This window comes from Aquila chrysaetos, chromosome 3 (genome assembly GCF_900496995.4).
Source record: "Aquila chrysaetos chrysaetos chromosome 3, bAquChr1.4, whole genome shotgun sequence".
Taxonomy (NCBI): Eukaryota; Metazoa; Chordata; class Aves; order Accipitriformes; family Accipitridae; genus Aquila; species Aquila chrysaetos.
In genome coordinates, this window is record NC_044006.1 from 43,317,330 (window position 1) to 43,342,929 (window position 25,600).

General features: G+C 39.7%; 1 protein-coding gene across 1 annotated transcript in view; it reads left to right on the forward strand.

The window, feature by feature from the left end:
- Nucleotides 1-22,874, forward strand: part of IGF2BP3 (insulin like growth factor 2 mRNA binding protein 3) — a 119,712-nt gene extending 96,838 nt beyond the window's left edge. Inside the window, exons 12-16 of the mRNA XM_030008290.2 lie at nucleotides 9,654-9,773; nucleotides 13,888-13,962; nucleotides 17,694-17,825; nucleotides 19,193-19,306; nucleotides 20,246-22,874. Of these exons, the coding sequence (XP_029864150.1) occupies nucleotides 9,654-9,773; nucleotides 13,888-13,962; nucleotides 17,694-17,825; nucleotides 19,193-19,306; nucleotides 20,246-20,347 (543 nt within the window). The 3' untranslated portion in view covers nucleotides 20,348-22,874. The remainder of the gene's footprint in view (nucleotides 1-9,653; nucleotides 9,774-13,887; nucleotides 13,963-17,693; nucleotides 17,826-19,192; nucleotides 19,307-20,245) is intronic.
- The last annotated feature ends 2,726 nt before the right edge of the window (nucleotides 22,875-25,600 follow it).

Consider the following 25,600-nt stretch of genomic DNA (forward strand, 5'->3'; position numbering starts at 1 on the left):
ATGTTTCCAGGTACTTTGACTCTTACTTGGTGGAGTTGGGCTCCTTTGGATGTCTGGGTTTGATAGGATTAGCTCGTGCAACTGTTACATCTAAACTACCCAGGGGTAGTAATATATGTACATCTATAATGTGTGTAGTTGTAAGTGGCTTTGCCCTAACTTGGCTAGCTTGTTAAGCAGTAGATGATTTTGTGAGGAGCTGTCCTACAGCCAAAAGAGGATGTGGTTTTTGGGGTGAAGAAGGATTTGCCAGTGTTTTTACAAAATGGTTTTATATTAGTGAAATGAAAACTATACATGTGCAGCACACGCAATCTTGAGAAGGGCACTATAGGACAACAGCATTGTCTGAAAAAACCACTACCAGCTAATTAGACTAATTTAAAAGGATTGTAACCTCAGTGCCTTGAGTACACCTTTCCTGCTGCTTAGTTTCTTAAATTCATTAATGATGCATTTTTGACAACTAAGAAACTTGCTCCATGGTGCATAACACTGTGGGATTGTTCTGCCCTGTGGAGAAAATGGTTGGTCCTCCCACCGCCCTGAAGTCTCCTGCTCCTACCATGCTGTGTTGGCAGGAACTCATGTCCGGAGTAATCAGAAAATATTCTGCCTCTGGAGATGGACTGGCCCCTAGTGAGGGAAGCAAAAATGCAATTGGCACTGTATGATGTATAAAGATCTGGCAAGTTGACAGTTGGTGTCTTTTCCAAGGTGTTAAAGCCTCCAGTTATTCTTAATAGCTCTTTTTACAGTTCTGAGGTTGTCATAATGCAAATAGTATCACTCTCTAACTAGTAATGCACACTTTTAAAAATAAAAATGGCGTCTTCCTCACTGCAGGTTTGAATACTTGTAGTAATATTTGTAGTTCCTTGGGACAAGAGATAGGAATTTGCGTTGGTCCCCTGCTCCCAGATTATTGTTGTGGGAAGATGATTTAATTGGTGTTCCCTCGAACATCTCAGACTCCCAAGCTTGAAGTACCAGGCTCAGCATCTTCTGAATGTAAAACTAAATGGGAAATTTAATTCCTTAAGGTGTCAAATAATATTTTGTTACTAGAGTGTGCTGAGCTCCTTCAAGCCAGAAACAAAAATAGGTCAAGTCCTCATTCTGGTGTAGCTGGCTCCATCTCTGGTTTGTTTGTTCGTTAAACATGATGGAAAAATAAGTGACCTTTCTGTGTTTTCACAACCTGTTTTCTTTGCAGCTGCCAAGGAATCCGAGAGCAGTGTCTTTGTAAAGCAGAGCTGATGAGTACCTGTATCTTGCAAAGCCACAGATTTCATGGGCAACTTCTAGGAGCCTGGAGTACCCATGTGGCCAGTGTGTCACAGCCACGATTTTTGAAGTGGAAGTGTTTCTATACATAAGCATTTGTTTTGGTGGTCGTGCAGTGTTGCAACACCAAATACCTATGTTTGCTGCTTGTGAATGACCAGCAAAATTCCTGCTTACGTAGTTTCACAATCTGTTCCTTGTTTTGATTTCTGCTTTTGGCTGTCTATTCAGAATAAAAGGTGGCAGATTGCTTTTTTTGGCATTGTGGCCTATCAGATTTTGCAAAAACAAAAAGTTCATGCCATGTTCAGAAATATGTCAGACCTGTTCCTGCTTGTGAAATGCCTTATAACCAGCCTGCCAGAAAATGTTCCTTCTCTGCTTCTGTGATTTCTACCCCCTTGTTCCTGGCTAGGTTTTCATGTTGGAAACACTTCTGATACGTGCAGTCCTGTTAGTGACTTCTAGTAGTCTGAGGAGATCCCCATGGCTTGCCAGGTAGAAGACAATGGTGATGAAAAGTACTAAAGCTGTGAGCCAAGAAGTAGTGAGTAGTAGTAAGTGAGATGATTTTAGTAGCATCTCTCTTAAGGTGCTGACCATTGTGTAATAACCAGCTGTGTTTGAGTTTCAGGTGTTGAAATGCAGTAGTCCCCAACTTGGAAAAGCAGACAGGTGTTATCGCTTAGGTTTTCGACCGCAAGGACCAGCTCAGCTAGCTGGACAGAGGGCTCCCACTGGCATGGTGTACTTTCTGGGTGTCCAGACTGATGGGGGGTAGGGGGAGGTAGAGACGTGTGGCTTTGCTGTGGGCTGATTGTCTCAGAAAGGGTCATGCTCTTGGTTCATCTAGTGACACGAGTGTTTCTTACATGATGCTTGCAGGGTAAGGGGGAGCCAGCTCTGCTCTGAACACAGCAGGTTTCCAGCCCAGAGACCCAGACGGTGGAGGGAGGTGGTGTGATGAGCTCCTGGCCACACTAGGTGAAGGTTGCTGCAAGTGTGATGTTGAAGCTGCTGTGGGGGAGTTCCTTGTCATACTTGCAAATCCTTCCCACCACTCCTGCCTCTCACATCAGTCTGGGGTTCATGTGAAGATGAAGCCCTGGGTGGATGGTGGCAGTATGGTTTGTGCATGGGAAAATGGGTGATGTTTCAGGGTGTCCAGAGTGAAGTTAAAAATACACATTGCTTCTTTTAAATTATGTTTTGCTAGCTCTGGGCTGACTGAATTCAGCAGTGAAGAACTGTTACCTTCTGAGCATAGTCCTGGCTTTTCAGGTAGTGAATATGGCAGAAAGTTTTAGACTTGCAGCATGGGCTTAAATCTGTTCTAAATAAACTGGAAAAGGTCAGAGGGTGGGGGGAGCTCAGGCTTCAGTTTATTAACCTACACTGGCAGCACCACTCTAGCTGGTGTAGGACATGGTGACCCAAGAGGTATTTGCAACAATGTTGTAAAACTGTGGATCATGTTAGACCTATCTACCAAGACTTTAAGTTTTCCTTAATAAGCCTCTTGTTTCCAACGAAGGCTTAAACTTTTAGCATTAGTATTGGAAAATGAAGACACTAGGATTTCTTTCACTGGTGTCAAAAGCTTATTTTTTTAATCAATGCATTGAATCCTTCTGGAATGTCTTCAAGGATACTTAGCTTAATGTTGGTTTCCCCTTGCTGCAGATTTTTACTACTAAATAAGAGCATGTATTATAGCTGTAGGCCAGGATAATTCTTCACAGTGCATTGCAAAAACATGGCTTAAATTTTGACTTTGGGTCTGGTAGAAGGTTTGAATGAAATGATACCTCACTTGCTGACAAACCTTAAGGTATTCTGAAGACCAAGTGAGTCATCTGTAAATCTGCCTTGCCTTGGTGATGGTGATCATGGCAGTTGGGAAGGGGGAAAATGGCGAAAGGGAACTTTTTAATGCAGTCATCTACTGGTTGTAATTTTTACTTTACAAAGTGGATTTGTTTACTATTTAAAAACAAAAAAACCACCAATAACACACCAGGCTAGATGGTAGCCAAATGTTGGCTGAGACTGTTCCATGCAGTCTTAAAATAGTTTTTAATTATTTCCCTCGCAGCTAAAAAAACTGATGCTGGCTAGAAATGGATAACATTACTTTGTGACTTTAAATGTCTCATCCTAAGGTAATTCATTTGCAACACATTTAGAGTAAATGAAAACATGTACTGGAGATGCATAATGGGCTTAGAAACCAGCAAAGATCTGATTCTGCTCCCATTGATGTCTGGCACGAAATCCTATTTACTTCAGTGAGTACAGTATTTTTAAAGATTTACAGCCTTATCCCAAATGTTGCCATGGTTGTACCAACCACATACATTTGATGGAGCAAGGGGTCTGTGGAGACACTTAAAAACATGACTGGAAATAAATTTGTACTGTTGGCAGGCTTGCAGAAAAACACTGAGATTAATGCTCAAGTTAACATGAGGGACATAAATAACAAACTTGTCCCCTTATGAGTCCTGCAATGGGTGGGATCACATGCTCGTACTGACTGAGGGACCTGTGGACTGACCTAGCAGCAGCAGCAGCAGCCGCCAAGAGCAAGAGAAGGTGGTTCATCTTGGGGAAGAACTGAGGAGGCAAAACTTTTTTTTTTTTTAGTGGTGTTTGGGTTTTTTGTGGTTTTGTTTCTGTCTGTGTTTTTGGTTTTTTTAAATACCATTCCCCAAATACAATGACCACTCCCCCAACTCTGGTGGCTTGGGACCTACTTTTTTTACCTACCACCATCTATCTGAAGAATCATAGCTTTATTTTTCTGAGTTTTCATCCTTGCCTGGCCATGCTTTGGCTGTTACACAAGTGTGAGATGAGGAGGAATGCTTTTCCTTCTGATGATCTATCAGGTAAGGGAAAAGCTCTCCCTCTTGTGTGTGATTTTGGGCAGTTTGGACAACTGATGCACCAGGCCTTGGCAGAAGTGTTACAGTAAGCTTATCCCAAGGGCAGCTTATTGGGCTCTACAGATCTTTCTAATGACTACTCTGCTAAGCCAGTTTGCTAAGAGTAAACTATAACGTGGTAGGGATGGCAGCAGAGAAGCAATTGTCCTGTGAAAATCTTCTGTAGGGCTGCAGAATCTGGTTGGAGTGACGGGGACCATCCTGATGGTACCTGTAGTGTAGGGGCTCCAGACAAGCCCAGTGTAATGGGGAAGCAGCCAGGGAGCACAAGATTTAGGAACAGATTAAGCTAGACCTTGGATGAAGGTGGTGGGAATTTTAAAAAGAATTTTTTTTTTTTTTAAAGAAATAGTTGGTAAGGGCTATTAGGCTAGGGACAGATGGCTGGTGTTCAGGGACTTGCAGGAGGTATGGAAGGAGGTGTATCCAAGCTGCTACAGGAAAAACAGTTGGACTAGTCTAAAACTTTAGAGCTACTGGTGTACAGAAGCAGTTGCTTAGCTTCATCCTATGGGGTAGATTAATTTACATCTCTGTGTTAGATCACTGTTTCAATCATGATTTAATTGAGCAAGCAGGAAATTTGATTTAAGTTGACTTATCAAGTTTTACATCTGTACTTTAGTTACCTTTCTGAAAGCCTTAGTGTAGTCTGTACTACCACAGCTACCCTTTGCTAACATAGTGAATGTATCTTTCTATTTAAACAAGTATGCAGTTTACCATTTGCTTTGATTAATATATTTTTTCCATTTTCTGTTAAAAAATGATGAATGGTGCTTTTCTTATTTTCTTGATTGATTAATTTTTAACTTCTGATTTTTCATCAGGCTACATTTGGATGGAAATTGGAATCCAATTAATGAACAAAACCAGCATTTAAAATTGTTTTCATTAGTTAAAGGTGCGGGATATAGATGAAAATTCCTTATCAAGCCTGTTTTGTGTTTAAAGCATACTGATTTTTGCAGAAACAAAGCAAGTATTATCAGCTGTTTATGAACTGAATTAATTGTTTCTGGTCACTATGCTCTTCAAGAATCTGTTTCTTAGAACTAAGAAATCTCTGTTTCTGGAGGCTTTTTTTTTTTTTTTTTTTTTTTTTTTTTTTTTTTTTTTTTTTTTTTTTTAAATCTAAAAAACTAAGTTATCCATCTGAGAGAACATCCTGGTGTTGTCTAGCTGTGTGCCCCAGCTACATGTGACAGAAACTTCTCTCCCCAAAGCCATATTCCTCAAGTGTATGCAGGCCTCCCACCCCACTGCCCAGAAGAGTATGTAGCTTGCTTTGTACTGTTGGACCTATTCAACATTAGGGTGGACTAGTCCTGAGCCCATCCCACAAATATTGTTAGGGCAGAAGAGGTGGTCTGTGCATCACAGACCTCTGAGACAGTTACTCATGAATCAGGGTAGATGTATAGACCATACATCTTGGAGAACTTAGGTTACTCTTTTAAAAAAGATTTTTTTTCCCCACATTTCTGTCAGTTCCCAGTCTTGAATAAACTATTTTCTTATGTGGGGGGAAAATAAAGTGAATGGGAAAGAGGAGAAAATTGCACAGAATTGTCCATGTGCAGGAGACATGACTGTTTTCAAAAATTAGTTGATGACTAATTCCATGACTTAATGAACTTTACAACTTCAGTAATGAGTGCACACTACTTCAACATTTAGACTGAAAAGTATTTAAATTTATAACTATACCATTAAGGCCCTTAAAATTATGAAGTAACAAGATGAACTGCAGGATGCTCTCTAAGTCGTTACAGACAGATAGTCTCCAATATATATATATATACACACATACATATTTTAGTTTTTAAATTTTAAGTATATGTTTAAGCAAACTTGGCCTTGTTAAGGGAGTGAACGTTGAAGCTCAGATTCCACACAGTGGGAAATTAGTTCCCTAAATTTAGTGCTTCTAACATATGTTTAAGATCTAGGAATCTATTTCTGATATAACTCATGCTAGAAGTTCCTGGAAAGCTCTATGACTTATGTGGCGTGGCATGGGGAAGATTAAATTATAGTTGATTTTCTTCCATCCTAAGATCCCCAGAAGCATCTGTAAGATTGATGGGTGGTGTAGTCATTGCATTACGTTTTGATGTGTTTCTTTTGGAGGATAGTCTTCCAGTAAATACAAAAGGATTTTAAAATTATTGTGGGTAAGGAGGTGGACAGATAATAAATTGAACCTGATGTTATGATACTCTCTTAAAAGCCTTAGCTAGACTTGATTTCTGCCAGAAGAAAAAAGAAAGAGCTGTGTTGTTTTTGATGTTCGTGCTTTAAAACAAATCAAACAGTATGGTTTTTTGAGTGGTTAAAATCAGTGTGGGTAAGGAAATGGACATAATCTCTGTAAATCCTGCATGATGTTATACTGGAGATGAATTTGGTTATATGTATGTGCCAATGTGCTTCTGCAGACAAGAATTTGAAAAATGACAATGTATAAACAGTTCAGTATTGACAGATTTTCCGCTGTTCCTTAATGAACATATATCACTATTACACCAAAATGGAAGTTTAATGTTACAGAACCTCACTCGCTCACACAAAAATAATAATTTTAAAAAATCCTTTAGGAAAAAAGAAGTTGAAATGTATCAACAGGTCAAAATTATGAGGAGGGATGGGGGGAGAGAGCTACAGTGAGCTGACTGTACAGTTGGAAAGACACGTGTACATCTTCTGTCTTTCATTGCCTTTGCTGCCCATGTTTCATGTTTAAGGGTGAGGCAGCAGAAAGGAATTTCAGTGGTGAATTGAATCTAGCCAAGAAAGTGGCTTGAAATCAAGCTTTGGGAAGAAGAGGGGAAAACTGCGCTGCAGGCAGATGGGCAACAGAGGGAAGGCAGGAAATATCTGCAAACAAAAGTAATGAAGTTTGATTTGTTTCTATGGTAAAGAAATGTGTCTGGAGGTGGATTTAGGTAGAAGCTGTGTAAAGTCCTGAAAACCAAGTCAAGTTACATGTTTGATTTGTAGCAGTGTTGTATGAATTAGCTGGAAAGTTCGTGCATTAACTCAAAAGTTTAGCTGGAGGAGGGTGGCTGGAGTTGTGTGTGGGAGGGAAAACTTTGGCAGTGGACTTTTGCAGGGGCTGGAGCATGTGTGGACAATTGAAGGTAGGGGTCAAGGAGATGAGCAAGCAAGGGGTGGCTAAGCTGTCTGCACCTGGATTGGAAAGAGAGGTTGCCTCTACACCCAGTGCAGTTAGTATGGGTCCTTGCAACAAAACCGGAAAAACCCAAATGTCTTATGAATTTGTATCCACTTAGAAACAGTTTTCTGAAGTGGTGAGATCAACCAAGTACCTACAGTAGCATTTCCAAATTACTGGAAATCTTGCTGGATTCACAATGAACATGTAAAAGGACTTACTATGAGTACACTCACAGGATGTTTGTAATGATAGGAGGAGAAAATGAGTAATCTTCTGGAAAGCGGTTTTAACATATATACTGAAGTGACTGGTAGCCTTCATTACAAATATGTAGTTTCAGGGCGTAGTTTTGAGATCATTTTAAACTGATCTGTAGGCAGATTAAAAGGGGTGTTCCCACCTCTTCCCATGCCCTGACCTAATTGTTGTTGCTTCCTCCCCTTGTTCCAGTACTACCGCTTGTGTGGCTCCCTGGTTATTCGGGTCAGGGACCCATTGCCTGCCTTAAAAATCAGCTGGATCTGCAATCCTGCTGGCCTTAGAGCACACAGGGCAGTGGGGAGGCTGGGCGTGGAGGGCTGCAACCTGCATCCAGGGAAAACGTGGGCTTAAACCAGCGTAAACTGACTGTGAATCCTGATGCCTTGTACATGTGAAAACACAGGGTAAATTGTGCAACTGTTGTGATCACGTAAAGCGACTGTGGAATGTGTTTCTATTCTCAATATCCTATTTTGGGGTTTCTTCACCTGGTATATGGAGCTGTGCCTGGAATTTGTTTCCCCTGAGGTTACAGTTGACTTGTGTCTGCCAAAAATAAAGTGGTAAAACTTGGAAACAAGCATTTTGTTCTGATTTGTTTACAGTTAATGCACTGGGACTTTGTTTCCCCTTGAAAGAAGTTACTGAAACTTAAAAATAAATGGAGATAGCTTTCTTAGGATTGCAGCTGCTTTTTGCTTTGTGTTCATATAGCATATCTCTTTCTGAAAATATCCCAGAAAAAGCTGCTTTGGTGAGTTTCCATATGTGGGTCTGTATCCCTACCAACATATGCAAGTGAGCAAAGCTAAATGAGCACAGTTGGTCCCATGTGCTCTGCTCACTGGTGCTTGGGCTGATCTGCATGGTGGGCACAGAAAGTGAGGATGAGGATGCTGCATTGTCTTCGAACACCTCTGAGTGAAAAGGGCTTGTTAGCTTTGTCCTGTTGAGGATGAGCAAAACAAATTTTGAAAATACGTAAGAGGGCTACAGAGGAAGAAATGCTTTAAAAGGGGTGTGTGTGCGTGTATGTCTTTAAATACCTTGTAGTTCAAAGGCTTGTGTGAAATGCTTTTGAGAAGTAACCCTGACATAAGTGGACGGATTAATGGTACGGTAGCGTAGTGGGTACTCGGCGGTGCTCCAGTAGTGCGAGACGAGCTCTTCTGAGACTGGTAAAATAGCTATGGCTTACTGTGGCATATGTAACCTGCGGTTCAATCATCACTGTGCAGCACGCAGAGAGGATCTCAAGTGTTATGTTGTGCTTTCCAGCTGGGGTGTCTGCTTGAAAGCAGTAGGAAGCTGCAGTGGTGCCTGATTATCCAGTGGGTGCAATGTTAGGGTCCTCTTGCTTTTAAGAACGCCTAATCTGGCGTTTAATTTACTAGCCTGCTTGAGGTCTGCTGCCAAGGCTCCAACTGTTGCATAATGTTACACAGGAGGAATCGCTGGCAGTTTTCAAGCTGGCTATCATTCCAGATCACTCCCACATAAAGGAAATTGTAGCATACATGTAACTCTGAGGGTTTTTGTGCCGCTCTCAGCACAATCTAAAATTAAAAAAATAACTAGGAAAACTAGAAAGAGTTTGCCTGCTCAGGCTGTAGCCCTTCTGCTTGTAGCAGCCTCATCTGCAGAGTCTTGCATGTGGAAGAGAATCCAGACAGTGACAGGTAAGGATGAAAGCCTCGCAAAGAAGCAACAACTCAATTGTTTTTTAAAACTCTAAGCACTAAAATTGCAAGTATTTTATAAAAGATGAAAGAATCCTCTTTTGGCTCAAACTGTTCTTTCATGTTCTGTGACTTTTGTGATTCCCAGAAAAAGCCAGACCCTGAATATTCAGACATCACAGGGCATCATAAGATTTTCCCCTCATTTCCATGCATGCCTGTTCCATGCCCGTTTTCCTGTCAGTCTGATTCGTAATGTTCAAAAACATTCACTGCATATTTCCTTCTTCCCCACAGCAACAGCCCGAGTCTGAGACTGTTCATCTGTTCATCCCAGCCTTGGCAGTTGGAGCTATTATTGGCAAGCAGGGACAGCACATCAAACAACTTTCTCGTTTTGCAGGGGCATCTATTAAGGTATTATTACACTGACTAACTTTCTGTCTATTCTACATGACACTTCCAGCAAGTTTGCACAAGCAGTGTTTTTGTGAATGTCCTCCCCCACTCCATACTTAGAATGTGATGTGATAAATGGTACATTTGTTTATAAATCATCTTTTAATCTTCCTTGAGACAAGAAAATTAGAAGCATGTTTTCAAACGTCTCCTGAGGTGTGAAATATAAGCTGCAAAGAAAACTACTTTGGTGGTCTCCATTTCTTAGAAACAGACTTAAGTCTTAATGATGCAGTGCTTAAAGGCTTTCTTTTTGCTTTTGGTAAAGTGAAAATTGGTGAGGTAAATGCCCCTTCTAAAAACAGCACAGGTGAAGTCTCCTACTGCTGTGGCTGCTCTTGCTCTGTTCTAGATGGATTGGTCTGGGCTGTCAAGCTCAGATATCTCCACGCTGAAGCATTGGTGTGTTAAAATCACCCATGTACTCCAAGCTCCTGGGGTTGGTCAGTTCTTTAACATCATGTTTATCTCGGCACCCTGCTTTAACATCCAGCTGTTTGTTGGCTGCCTCAATGTAGCTAAGAACAAGATGGTTTCAGAGGTTGACCTAATGGAAGCCTAAGTTTGAATTTTAGTCAGTTTGGTGAAATTCTCCTTGGCTGTCTATAGTGGTTAGTACCAATTGCAGTGGTAGTAAGGCCTTGGGTTTCTGCTACTAATGCCGTTGTAACCACAAGTATCTTCTCTAGATGCTTGAGCTTTTTTTCTTGTAAATAGCCAGTTCTGCTACTCTATACTGTAAAGATAATGTTTGGGCCTAAATTTAAGAAGTAAAAAAAAAGAAAAAAAAATTACGGTGTGTAGCTTTGTTTTGTGATGTTAGATTAACATTTTCCTGCACAGATGAACCAAATGTTTTCTTCTCAGTTCTGTTTTGGCTCAGGTGATGTGGCCTGTTTATTGAGTGCTATGGCAGGGTTCTGCCAAAGGTCAGGGGCAGAGAAGCAGGAGCTGGCTATGCTGAGTTGAGCTTGGTGAAGCCAGTTAGGCTGGGCTTGGCTTGGAAGGTGTTCATCTAAGTGTGCAGAACAAAATAACTGGGGAACCCTGGTGAATGAATCTTGTGTGTGGTTTGCCGAATGCCAAACCATTTACTGACCAGTCAACCAACTGGCACACTGCCCAGTTCCATCCTCTATTGAGCAGTACATTAAATAGTTGTTATACTACCCACATGGTTTACATTAGTAGAGCATTAATAATCATATTTTTAGGGGAAAAATTGAATAGAAGAAAGTGAGAGGTGTTGATTTTTCTTTTTCAAATCTGTCTTGCACAGAGGTGTGATGTATCACATGTATTTCCTCTTTCTCTCCCCATTCCCATGGTTTGTATCTAAAGATTAAGTGGTATATGGAAGGTAGTGCTAGGTGGAGAGAGAAATGTGAGGTAACCTGGACCTCCAAGAACACGTCCAAACTAGTTCTTTAGTTGGTCCTTGGAAGACAGTTTAGTGGAAAGGGAGTTTCCCATGTTTCTCACGCATCTGGCTAGCTGTGGCCTCAGGCTTCCTCTACTAGCTGGCACCCCTCTACCCAACACATTTAACATATCTGTATTAATTGAATTTCAGTTAAAAGTTTGCGAAAGCTCTGGTCTTTTGTTCCTTTAGTAGGAATAAAGTAAAGAATATTTTTGTGAAAATAGGATTAAATCTTAACAGAACTGTACAGATACAGAGTATGCTTGCTAAATTAGGAAGTTGCATGTATGCTTATTAACTAAAACAAAAATGCAACTTCACCTGTAATCTGACAGAACAATATGGAGCAGCACACTTGCTTCTGTGTGAAAGTGTTAAATATGACAGTAGTAACTTATTCAAAACTTCTGAACTTCCCTTGTGTTGACCACCTGCTCTTTACCATAACTTCTGAGCAAAATAATAAATTGGGAATCATCAAGGAATCTGTGCTTTTAGCTAAGAGTTGGAGTGCTGTCTGACTAACTTTTATCTTGCCAGACTGTAGTAATCGTACTTTGTGGAGGACATAAAGTCTTTGTGCATGACACTGAACTTGTTTTGAGTTGTGGTGTAGATTGTTATAGATGAAAACATTTTACATCTCCATGCATCATCTTCGTGCTCGTGCTGAGCTTTGTAGATCCGATGAAACTTGTTAGCCAAGAAGCAAGACTAAATAAACTGCAGATGCACGGGGGTTCTGCACAAGGCTGCGGTGCCCAGCCTGTCACTTCAGAGGTGCATGTGGCTGTTGATGTGCTCAGGTTGTGTCCCTGTGCTGGGGGTCATTGCTTGGTAATGAAGAGTCAGTGTGGGGCTCCAGCAGACTGAATTATTCAGCAAAGGAGCCAGACAGAGATTTCTGGGCTGTCTGCTGCCCACCCTGTACTACAGTGCTGGGACCTGCTGGGAACCATTAGTATCTCCTTGGTTATGAATTATTCCCAGAGCAGCCCTTCCTGTCTCTGAAGGAGTTGGGATGAGCGTTACAGGTTTTAGGTGTATGAAGTTGTCAGCTTGTGTCGGCATATGGAACACTGGTTGTTTTCCAGTTAGGAATGTAAAGTTACTTCTCTCAGAAGTTAAAAATTCACCACTTGGATACTATTTGTATGTATGTAACTTCTTCCAAGACCAGACAGCCAAAATTAACACTGAAGTCTCTTAGGTTGCCCCTTCAGACATTGAAATGTTAGTTAGTACATGTTTCTTTCACAGCCCTCAGCCATCTTTTACTTAAGCTGCTGAGAACAGGACATTCTAAGATAAAAGCAAAGCAAAAAATGTCCCAGAACATTTAAACACATGCAAGATGTAATGAAGGCTTGATAGAAAATATTTTCCCTGAAATTTCAATAATGGCACTGGTGTTCGCTAAGAAAACATGAGGTGATTGAGAGGCAAACTACAATGTCCTTTTTACATGAATGGCAATTATCAGGCTAAGCTCTGTTAAGTCAGCTGCGTCCAAATGTGCCTTGAAATTTTGCCCCTCTAAAATATGTGTTCCAAAGAATGAATGGATTTAATCCGTGATTGCCTTTACTACAATGTCATGTCATATACATGTACTACTGTAAAATGAATGTGTATCTTTAGATATAGCCAATTGGAATGCAGAAATCATATGAAACATAAATATGCAAACCAGATATCTAGTATGCAATGTCTTCTCCATCTTAGGGTACAATATGAATAATTATATAAACTTTCGTTAGCAAAATTCTTTAGTGAAAATGATGCACGGTGACTGGTAATTTGTCTGAAATAAACTACAGCTGTTAAATATGAATAACATCCCTATGCCAACAGCTAAGATGAAATCCTGTAGTGTTTAATATATTGCCCATTCAACAGCAGCTATGTAATAGTAGATGCAACAATGGAAATGTCAGTTGTGATAAACAAAAGATTCATCCAGAATGTCAGAGGCTAGTTTGAATTATTTAATGCCACTGGAGTCTGAGAACACCACCCACAGAAATCTTACTTTTGTGGTGACATGAACTGCTAAAGACCCTACAGGCGTCTCTGTCTCAGCTCTGGTGGAGCTTAATTTTTATTTGGGTCACACAAATAAATGTCTGTAGATACAAACCCCTTGGAAACTGCGAACTTGTTGTCCAGTGTAGAGGAATGTTTTTGGATCTGATTAGTTAAAACAGTAAAGTGATCTTCTGTTCTTAGGGGGACAGATGCAAACTTTTGCTAATGAGCAAAACTTGTTAGAAAGACTATTTAAGTTAGCGGGTAGGGATGAGAATCTCGGTCTATTAACCATACTTGTCTTTTTGAAGGCTACATGTCCTATATCACTCATAGCCACATGAAAATGCCTTGTGGGATTTTGCCATATGTGGATGAGTAGCTATGCTTTTAATTTTCAGAAGTAAATTTGCTTATGGTTTAGTCAATTTATCTGTATTTCATTATAGCTAATTAATGCACTTTAAAGAGAACAAACCTGTCATGACTGAAGTGTAATGCTGCTGCTGTAACGAATAATTTTTCACTCTTGAACAGAATGTGAGACTGAAATGGGGAGGAGGAGGCTTTAAACTATTCCTTCAAAAGATAGCTACCAAAAGCTATGTTTATCCATTCCAGATTGCTCCTGCTGAAGGACCAGATGCCAAGCTGAGAATGGTTATCATCACTGGACCTCCAGAAGCTCAGTTCAAGGTACAACATATAAAAACTTGTCAGTCTGTAGTAGCCTTTGGACTGTAAGGGACAATATTGAAAATAAAACACTTGGTTCCAAGCACCATTTATTCAGAATTTTAGTAAACACTTCACTTTTTCTTTCCTTTTGCCAAAAGGTATCTCATATGAGTAAAAGTAATACAGTACTATCACAGGCCACGTTCTGGTCACCTGAAAACTGGTGGGAGTTTCGTGTAAGTTAGAATCAAGTCTAGCATGAAAATATGGCCATATTACATTCCTAATTTTCTCTTTTATCTACGAGCACAATAGTTCAGTCTTTCTAGCCTGTCTTAATACATGCAACAGTTTAGTGTGTTTAATTGAAATAACAAAGCTGACAAGATGAGAGAGACTGAGTCTTCTGAGGTTACTGTTGCATGCCAAATGGAAAATGCTTTTTGGGTAGCTCTGCAGATAAATGCAAGATTTCTAATTGTATTTCCACTACAACTACAAGGAGATACTCAACATGATTTATCCCATTTGTTTTCAAATTGAGTTCTGGAGTGGCCTTCTGTCTGAAGTGCCAAGGGATAAATCTAGTTACCCCCAAAGGAGTTGACGACGTTAGGAGTGATGCAGACAGCTCAGTGCAGCAGCCTGGCCTCATCACAGATGAGGCCCAGAGCAGGTAGAAAGTCACTTGAGAGTTCATGTCCTGGCATTGTTCTCTTGCCTGTTCTTGTTTTTTGTCTTTTTATTTTTGCTTCAGGGCATCTTGCAAGAAGGAGGTGCACAAACTTCAGGCATATCTAGGATCAGTTTCATTAAAGCCTTTAGGAATTTTGGAGAAGTATCTGGGCAGGTATTTTGGAGTGCTAATAGCGAACTAAATGGATTTGGGATTATTGCTCAGTTAGCATATACTTTAGAGAAGCTGTTGAAGGCAAAGCATAATTTAGAAGCTTTGCCTCCTTGAGGTTTTCTGCATGCATGTGGGCTTGGCCACGTGGCATGTTCCACATGTAGGGTGCTCTTGTGATCTGGGATCAGCACAAGGTCAGATTCTGGCTACCTTTTCTTTCGATCAGCTTTCAGTGAACTTACCCTCAAGTAGTAGTAGGCTGAAGTAGATTTGGGTGTCCCTTACCCTGACTTTTCATGTAGGCAAAGGCTTGTCCTCAGGCTTCCTCCCCAAGATAGACTTGAAGTCCCACAGAGTTCTTTTGCCAGCTCTTCTCCCAACCTGGATCATCCAAGGAGGAAAGTCTCCCTTTTCTGCACCCCATACGTTGGTTAAAACCACATCAGTTAGTCACTTTTCTATACTTGGGCTTCTGCTTGCAAAGAGGGATCAATGTGCTAGCACAGGTGATGCTCCTGAGTATGCTGGTCTTGTGAAGGAAAGGAGTTATCCCTTGGGGCTTCCTTCAGCTCCAGCCCTCGTAGTCTTTTACTACTCTTTGAGCAATGCCTTCTTGACCGAGATGGGCAGAGGGAGAGTTCAGTCCTTTCTTTTATCACCAATGTTGACCTGAAGCATGCCTTACAGTCAGGGCCAAGCTTCATTAATTCTGTCCTTAAGCTCTGTTTAAGAAGGGTCTTCTTTATCTTTGAGCATAGGCTATTGCTTGTTAAGCACCAAGAATGTAATCTGGGTGCACAACAACTTGAAGAGGGAATAGCTGCTGCTTATATGAGTAACCAGCTCTCGGAGAGGCGGCATCATCCCAGAGCCTGTGAGTTTGGCATCCTTTCCCTACTACATTGTGTTCTGCTGCCTGTGATTCATGTCCATGGTAGCTGCAGTGGCTGCACCCCTTTCTTCCTCAGCTGCAGTAGTAGCCTGAGGATGTTGTGGTATGCAGGGCTATTTATTAGCAAGGCAATGGGAAGAGGATATACCACTGTTTACAGCCTCTGCTGCAGTGCTCCCTAGAGTTTAGGCATACCCGTGACACCAATATTCAGAGATGATCATGTTGCCTTGGGTAGGGGACATGTGCAAGTGAAGTGGAATCTAGTGTAGACATTATATTTCAGGCACTATTTTACTGTGAAGGAGCTGCAGCCCAGTTAGGTTGTTTCCTTTCCTTGAAGACTTTTTCAAGAGCTGAGATTTGGGATGTTGGAAATACATTACTATCTTTTAAAAAGTCAACATCCCACTTTGCTTTATAATTCAGCAGTAGTGCATGCTTTTTTCCTGTAGTACCTCTTCCACTGAGCCCTGCAGCCTATGCAGGTTGTCAAGGTGTTATGCACATGAAAAGCATTGCTATTGAAATAAAAAGGGCTATGCTGGCTACTGTCTGTCTGTAACAAATTTGGAAATAGTTTCAAAATCTCTAGCTCAAGATGATGGCTGGGAGTAGTATTGGATCTGCTCTTGGCAAAACCTTTTGAAGTATTTTCCTGGAGTGGGAATCTCTGATTCTAGGGCTGTCGATGGTGCCAGAACGTGGTAGTTGTACTGAATTTTTGTATGGCTTTTTTGTGTTGTCTTTTGTTTCACTGGAAAAATCATAGCTTTTGTCCCCTGTGACAGGGTCCCACAACCTGCAGTATCCCATCTAGGTCAAAGCTATGCACAACAAATTTTTCTATACTCTTCAGATGGAGTCTGACTTACCCAAAATACTGAGTACTTTCAGCTCCAAGGTCACAAAATGTCTTTCATCTTACCCGTTCTAGAGTAGCATGAACTTGAGTAGGCTTTTAGGACATGAGCCAGAAATAAGATAAAATAAGCTGCCACTATTTAACATAATTATCACATCATGCAATCTTTTTGGACTTTTCATATTCCATTACAGTGGTGGCCTGTAAGATGGTTGGATTTAGCATGTACGCAGTGACAGGGCTGGTGAGCATGATTTAAAGGTGGTAAAGAATCTGAACTGGAAAGGCTTTGTGGTCCTAGGTTTGTGGTCTTCACAGAGCATGTCTCTTCAGTATCTCAATAGAAATGTTCTTTTGATTCCTCTAGGAGATACAGACTAGAAAATCTGGTTACCATTTCTCAAGAGTTCACTGATGAACGGCAGGGAATAAAGAAAAGAATGTGTTTAAAAATCAGCAAGATTCATAAGCTTAGTCTCAGTGGACATTCTTCTTGCTACCTGGCACTTGCATGTTCCCCAGAAAAGGGAACTGTGTGCTGGTCAGAGTAATACTGTTCCCATGGTGTTATTTAGATCTAGGCAGTTTGATTTTTCACTTTAGAAAATTGAGCAAGCTCAGATTTATTTATTTTTAAACAATATGTTGTAATGGATTTTAAAAGTAAGCTGCTTGCTCTAATTGGAGTCTTTATCCCATGACTACTTGTAGGGGTGGCTTTTTTTTTTTTTTTTTTTTTTTTAGTTTAGCATCCTTAAAAGAATAGGTTTCTGAGCCAATTAATTACATTCTGTGCTTCTGGGTGTAATAAAAAATGCTTCAGCCAGACAGTTCTTCTCTCTACCACTCTTTTACAGAGATGCAATAGTTTCTTTTAAAAGCAGTATTTCTACTGAAAAGCAGAATAATAATGATCTCTGTTAAATTGCTCCGTGATTCCCTGGTTTGTCATGGAATCTTTAAAGTTGCACAGCTGTGCTTCTTAGTTTGGTACAAAGACTTCTTTTAGAAAAATAGTTATTGTATTTATTAGGGAAAACGTTTTGTCAGGGTTGTGTACCAAGAATTCTCCTGTCTGTGGAATTTCTTGAAGTTAACTAGGTTTCAATAAGCACATTCTCTAACTGAAAGCATTTTTGCAGGCTCAAGGGAGAATCTATGGAAAACTTAAAGAAGAAAATTTCTTTGGACCTAAAGAAGAAGTGAAACTTGAGGCTCATATAAAAGTGCCATCCTATGCTGCTGGTAGAGTTATTGGTAAAGGAGGCAAAACAGTAAGTAGCTGAAATAAAACTCGTAGTGTTGTTCAGTTAAGTTTCTTATTTCAGTGTGTATATATGTATAAGGCTTAAACATTTAGCTAACAGCTAATTCTCTGAAGTTACGTTAAAGCAGGTGCTATTTTCTTAGCTGTACTTGTTAAGCTTTCCTTTCTTCTAGTGTGGAGTCAAGAGAAGCCAATCTCATAGTATGATTTATTTAATCTTTAAAAAAAAAAAAAAAATCTAACAAAAATCGATAGTCCCAGTCAGATCTGCAGGACTTTTATTAATAGAAATGTAGCTCTTCCATTTAGAATGAATACATTCCCACTGAAGACCTGCTTCTGTGAACCTTAGCTTATGCCAGATTTTGCAAAAAGATTTCACTAATCTTATTTAATTAAAATCAGATCTAATGTGTCCAAAGGTGGCATTTCTGGCCAAAACTGAGTGAAAGCATAATTTCTAAATAAGTGGTAGGAAATTAAGATATGTTCAGAGCTCAATATTACAAAAAGAAAAAAAAAATAAATTTTGCTTCAACTTAATTGATGTAATTTCTTTGGCTCAGTTTGTTGCATAAAATAACATCACTAGGATTGTTCAATCCTGAAAAGGTGCTGGTACTCTAGTATTTTCATATGGTTGTAAGTCAGGAGCTAGCAGATACTTGCAAAGAAATGGTTCAGTCTTGGGTCTCCATCCTTGAGTGCAATGGGATCTTGAAGTTAAGTGTCAGAGGCAACGTGACCTCTTTCATTACTTGATTGGTAAGAAGTTTAAGGACAAACATCTCTGAAAAATTGTTCATCTAGAATATTTTTGATTAAATAATGCTATGCATTTCTAAAATAAAATGGGTGTAAATGGGACAGAGACTCTAACCATACCTCTACTTATAACACTATGGAAGCTGATAGGCTACTGAACATAATTTGGACACTTCTCATTGTTCTGTTTGGAGTTCTCCATCTTGTGGAGGTTTTTCAAGGAAAAATGTATAAATACTTTGACCTTTTTTTTTTCTTCCCTACATTATATGTTGCATGAGTTTTCTGACTTTAAACTTGTAAACTCAACTGTAAATACTGTGGCATCTATTTGCTTTTTTAAGTAATGTATTTAACACCTTCTCTGTGTTGTATTTAGTCTTTAAAACACTTCTACAAACCTAGAGAACTTGGTGCTAATTTATGTTAGAGACATAAGAGGCTCATCTTGTAGAGTGCACACTGCTGCACAAAGATGCTTCTGTTAGTGAGTTTCTTTTTTTAAACATAACTTAGAGGATGATGTTTCTGTGGTCAGCAGTATCTTTGAGGCTTTGGGGTTGTGGGATATTTGTTTAAGATTTTCTGACTACTTCTATCTATTTATAGGTAAACGAGCTTCAAAACTTGACAAGTGCAGAAGTTGTAGTCCCTCGTGACCAGACACCTGATGAAAATGATCAGGTGGTTGTGAAAATAACTGGTCACTTCTATGCATGCCAGGTAAGAGGACTGGAATTAATTTCTGTATTACCTTGATGTTTCCATGGTCTGTTTTTTATATCCAAGTGCAGAGTCAAGGGATGGAAGACTTTTTTTCAGGATATAGAAAGCACTGCTTGCCAGGCTCCTCTAGTTGTCTTGCTGCAATAAACTTTCCTCATGCCTGTGAGAGATTTATAACAATATTGCGCCGTTACATATGTAAAACTATCTCCTTAAATTCTCCTATCAATATATGTAGGCTTTGGCACTCCTAAAACTTTCAAAGCAAAAGAAAACCCAAGTTGTGATTGGACTGAAATTCAGATGGAAGGGAGGTACAAGCCATCTCATAGTACCTGGCAAGAACTGCACCTATATATGCAATTTGTCCGCATCACCCAATCTGTTGATTTAATATCAGAAAGAAAAGGATCACAAGATTCCTTCTCTCGCTTAACTCTTAGTTCAGACCAATTCCTTTTGATACTTCGCTACAGGTGACTTCTAGTTCAGAAAGGAGATGGGAGGGCTGGTAAGTCCTGTAAGTCTGACCTTCTGGATTCCCTGGTGTATAAAAAAAAATTCTCCACTCTCTATTAAGACAGTGGTTCTTATAAAACGTTTGTGTCTCCAGAGGAGTAAAATGAAAGTAGCCTGTAGCTTCAATAGTCTTAATGTTGGTAGTCATCTTCCTATGCTCATGCTTTCTATATTACAGATGTGAAAACTGACCATGCAGGTAGTTGTGGTAGGTGGAAAAAGACAAAAAATTAAAAATTAAAGTTGTACATAATGACTAACCCAAGTGTATTTTAACTAGTGAGTAATCTTGTCAGTACTAGGAATTTAGTTATTCCAGATTTTCTTAATCCTAGTAGCATCTATAGTCAGTTGTAAACAGCAGTCACTGCAGCATGACATCATGTTGGATTGTTTCTTTTGCTTTATGTTCTTCAGCTTGCTCAGAGAAAAATTCAGGAAATACTGGCTCAGGTAAGAAGGCAGCAGCAACAGCAAAAAACATTGCAAAGCGGACAGCCTCAGCCAAGACGAAAATAAAGGTTTAGGAAATGGCCCATCAGAGACAGATGCCAGACCAAAGACAGACTGTGCGACAGAGAGACGGGTGGTGAGCACCTGTTGAAGTTATATGCAGAAGATCCACCAAGCCAATCACCTGTTCGAGGACCAGGCAACCGTTGAACGCTGTCTCTGAGAATGTATTCTTTAGGCTCTCTCAAACTTTTGAAACCCAGCTTTAAAATAAGGACCCCTTCACTTCCCTTTTGTTCTATTCTCACAATTTAACATAAACTCGTTAGTCTTTTTTATTGTTCTTATTATTCCCCAACAATTTTAGAACTTGGTTTAATGAAGCTTTCTCTTCTGAGTTCACTGGTTAAAAAAAAAAAAAGAAAAAAGACAAAAAAAAAAAAAAGAAAAGGCATTGCTCTTATAGGTCCAGTTGTAAAAGAAGAAACACATTTGGAGGGTGGGATTGTGGGTGGGCTAGGGTTAGAGCAAGGGTATTGACCAGAGTTTAAGTGTTAGTCCCAATGTTGAAACAAGTGGCATTTTTTAAAAAGAATTTGGTTGCATTTTTACATAACACTGCCATGAATAACCTAAGGGAAGTGTTGAATGGTGTTGGCCAGGGCATAAAAAGATAAATATGCATTTTACTAAACTACCTCAGGCATTTAGTACCTCAATGAGAAATTGTTCCTTTTTTGCTTTTTTTTTTTTTTTTTGGTATTTTGTATACTTTATAAAGCTAATAGTTCTTGAGCATTTTATTTTTTTAAAAAAAATTAAAATTTGATCAGCCACCAGCCAGGAGTACTACAGACTTATCGGGGAAAAATATAGTAGAGCACTTCTAGCTGCTGGCTGATGGGAGTAAGGTGGGTAAAAAAAACATAGCCTCAGATTTTCTGAGGGTTTCAACACCATCATTTGTTTAAAAAAAAAAAAAATTCAGTGAATGTTCAAAAGATAGTGAATGATGCCAACATTCTGATAGCAGCAATGCCGTTTAGTTTTCTTTTAAGATGGGATGAAAAAGTTTGTGACGGTACTTTTTTGGGAACAGGACAAGGAAGTGATGGCAAGAGGCTGGGGTTGGGGGAAAAATTTAGAAGGCTGCAAGAGGCTGAATTTTTTTTTTGTGCTACTTGATTGAATGCATGAACCCTTTGTGCCTTTGACCATCACTACCTAATAATGCTACATTTAACCATTTGCAGCCCATTTGGACTTTGCCATTTTGTTCAAAGAGCAAGCTTCATCTTCAGTTTGATAGAACACTTGGTCTGCTAGAGCATATTTGAGGCCACGAGGGTCTCTGCTGTCTGCAGATCATATCATACTGCTTTCAGTTACCACGATGGGGGAAGGTCAAACAGTGTTTGATCACATTGAAAGATAATGAAAGGCTAAGTTTACGTATCCAGCCGCTGTTATGGGCCACACTAAGCCACTTTTGAAGGTTTTAAGAACAATTACTAGAAAAAAAAACCACAAAACAACAACCTCTCTAGCCTGGCTTATAATAGATGCAGCAGGATTTATGCACGTTCTGCAACCAACCATTAGAGAAGAAAAAAAAAAATGTCAAAAGGCAGGGATAACAGGAAAGTTACCAAATTTTTTAATTTCCGAATGTAATTTGAATGATGATTGTGGTAATAGTGACACATTCAAGTTTCTACAATAAACTTCAGTCTACCTCAGTTTAAGAAAAAAAAAAATGTGGCAACACATGGTGCATAAAGACTGCTGTGTGTGTGTGTGTGCGCGTGCGCGCCTGTATGTGTGTGGTCGACAGAGCCATGCTATTACCTCTGAACCTTTTTTTGTGATGTTTTTTGTGCATGAGATGATCAGAATCACCATGCTGCACTGATTTGAGGGGCACAACGAGCAAAAACATTTGTTTCATCATTTTGTTATCTACCTCTTAGGTTCATGTTGAAATAGAGGCATTACTACATAGACTAGATAATTTTCCCAAAGATCATTGTTGTACAGATTAGATAATTTTGAAAATGGTCTGAAGTGTTTTTCCTGCATCTCTTCTTTACTAATTGGTTTAAAAACCACAAACTTATGTTGTAGTTTTAGCAAAGAAAAATGAGTTTCTTTTCCTTTTTTGACAGTGACCTTCATCTAGCCTTTAGGATAATTTTTTTTCTTACAATGAATTTAAAATTACTGAAGTATGAAAAGTCATAGCATTTTAATTTTTTTGAGACTTAAGTCAGTCTGACATTCCTTTCTTAACATTTGAGAAGGATTTGACTTCATTATTTTCCATAAAAATTAATTTACAAATAGGTGCTGCATTTACATCTGCTGATTTAAATACTGTCATCTCTTAAATTTCTAGACTTAGCATGGTAAATCATGTTTTTCTTTTCAATTGAGACTCGGTAATTTGGAGTATTTGGGAATAGCTAGAAAGTAAATACTGTAAATGATTTCAATATCCACAAAGTATGGATCATTTTTCATCTGTAATGTGCCCCCCAATGCAGCTCCACTTGCCAGATGCCTCTGAATGGAATAAAGAGTTTAACTCCTATCATCAGATAAAGTTGTGTGGTGTTTTTTTAAATTAGAGGCATAGGGACAGACTGTTCTAAGTATTTGTGGTACTTTGATCAAGTTGGTTTTCTGTCCATAATAATAACTGGGTAAGGATGAACTGTCACCCACAAGTATTCCATAGCTGCTAGCGCACCCAGCAGCCAGCTTACAATGTTTGCACTTCCCAATACAGTGATTTCTGTGGCTTATAATTCACCTTCTCCCTCTCATATAACAATGCTATACAGGCTGTAGTACAACCTATAATTCATGGTTTCAGTCTTATGCAGATCACTTAGGCTGATTTGCTGTGGAAGGGATGTGTACTCAACAGTCCTGACTGTTAAAAGGTTTGGAGTGAGATCTGAATTGCAGTTAACTTTTTAAATTTTTTTTTTTCTTTTGGCTGCTTTTTACTCAGTCTTTACTTTGGTGCTCTCAGCATGATGAAGCTGTGTAATGAACATGGCCCTAGAAGCTTGGATAGGCAGAATCAATCGTGCTAGCAAGCAAATCTGACAGCAACTTCTATCTCACTCCTACCACCACAACCTAAACGCACACCACTTGCCAGTGAGGTGGTACTGCCTCTCCATTTAGATCCTTGTCAACATTATTTGGAATAGAAATGAGACTAGATGTTTAACTGAATGCTTTAGAGTGAGAGGGAGGGGTTGGGGAATGAAGGACTGTTATGAGTAATGTAATTCTGTATCTTTTAAAGAGCAGTGGAAAACAAAACTTGTTTTCCAAACTTTTGCACCCTCCCACTTGTCTTGACAGCTCATTTACTGGGACCAACCGGCAGAAAGAGGGAATTGAAGAAGCGATGTCTGTAGAAGACACTGTGTAGGGTATTGCATTTCACAAGGAACTCTAAGCTCATTTTTCCATGCCAATATTGAGCTATCTTCTCAGAATCAGCATCCCTGCCATTTGAGCAACATAAGAAGTTAAGCCTTCCTCTGTATCGCTGGTGCATTTGTGACAGCTAAACCCCTGACTGTTTTAAGCATTTGCTTAATCATGATGCTTTTATTTGCTTCTAACCTTCCAAAGCTTTAATTCCTAAGCTGCAATTTCAAAGGCATGCGCTCTTTGTATTAGTTTCCATTAAATGAAGCATGTATGGTGTGCAGGACAGCATGGTCTCAACATGGTACTAGGGCATAGGATTTTTAAACAAAAATGAAAAATTGTGGAGTAAGCACTCAAGCGGGGCTGTAACAGAGATGTTAGCTCAACTAATGGATGCAAACACTGCTTGGTAACAGTTACTCAAATGCAGTGCAGGAAACTAGTGAAATGATGCCAAAAGTTCCACCTTGATAATTGTGTTCATCCTGTTCATTGTGATAATCCTGTTCATCCCATCATCAAGGGATCCTGCACAGAGCCAAATCTGCATGTACCTCTGTACAGGAGGACTGAATGATAAATCTGTAGACTCATTGGAAAACCTGCTCAGTATTTTTATTTTACACAGAAATCACCTGATCCACAGAGCTGAAACCATTCCCAAATGTTCTCCTTCCACGAGGGGTTTAATGTTGCACAGTACTGATCATCCAGACTGCCTTTGCTAATTCCTAGGTCCCCGCTTTTAGGAGGGTCAGGCCACAGGCTCACCAAGTCAGGCAGGTAACCTGGCTGGGGCATTGCAGTAGCAGGGCACAGATTATGACTGCTTCTGTTAAATGGGGGATGAGTGCTTTTCCTGAGCTGGCAGTTCTGATTATTTAATAGCAACCAGTGGATGTTCCATATAACTCCTTTTCACAATGTGCTTTGGCAGTAAATTCAGTTACACTTTTACATTTATTTTACTGGATTTTGTCTCCTCAGTTCATCTGACTTTTTTTTTTTTTTTTTTTTTTGTCTTGTCTTACAGACTATTACCCCTTTCCAGCTGTAAGAGTCCTAGTCTGTTCACATGAAAGCTGTTCCCTATCTCTTACTGTTCTTTTCTGGGTGCTCCTTTCATTACTGTGCTCTTTGAAACAGGATACTGTATGTGGTTCTGGTTACCAAATGTGGGTTCATATAATGGCATAATGTTTGCTGAACCTGCCTCTATTCATCTAGTATTACTTATCTTCAGCAGCAGCAGTAAAAGGCAAATGGTTTCAGGGAATGATCCACAGTTACGCCTACGTAGCCCTCCTAGGAGGAAATGCCTGATTTAGAACCCATCAGTCTGCAAGACAGCCAGGGTTATCCCTCTGCCATGTGGATTACTTACTGACAAGTACCACAGAGCATTTTGAAAATCTTTCTTTGCAGTCAGACTTACCATCAAGATTTCTATTTTGTGAGCAAAGATGTTTTGTCTGCATAGTTAACTACATCTAATAAATGCTCCTGGCTTAATTTGCAGAACTTTCTGCTGTGTCATATCAAAGAGCAGGTGAACTCAGGGGCAGTTATTCCTGAAAGAACAGAGGCTAGACCCAGCAAGAAAACATGACCAGGCTGAAATGAGGGAGGTTTTTTGTTTCATTTTTTGAAAACAACTGAATGCACACACCCCTTCCCACAGGCACAAAAACTAATGTCACTTTCTTTGAGTGTTACAAACAGCAGCTCCTGTGCAGGGAAAAGATGCAGACAGGCCTTGAAGTAGTTTGTGGGGCTATGGGGGAAAAAGGCAATTACCCTCAGGATCTACTGTTTCTGCTTCCTGATGCATGGCAGAGCAAGCTTCTCCAGAAGGAAGAAATCCTA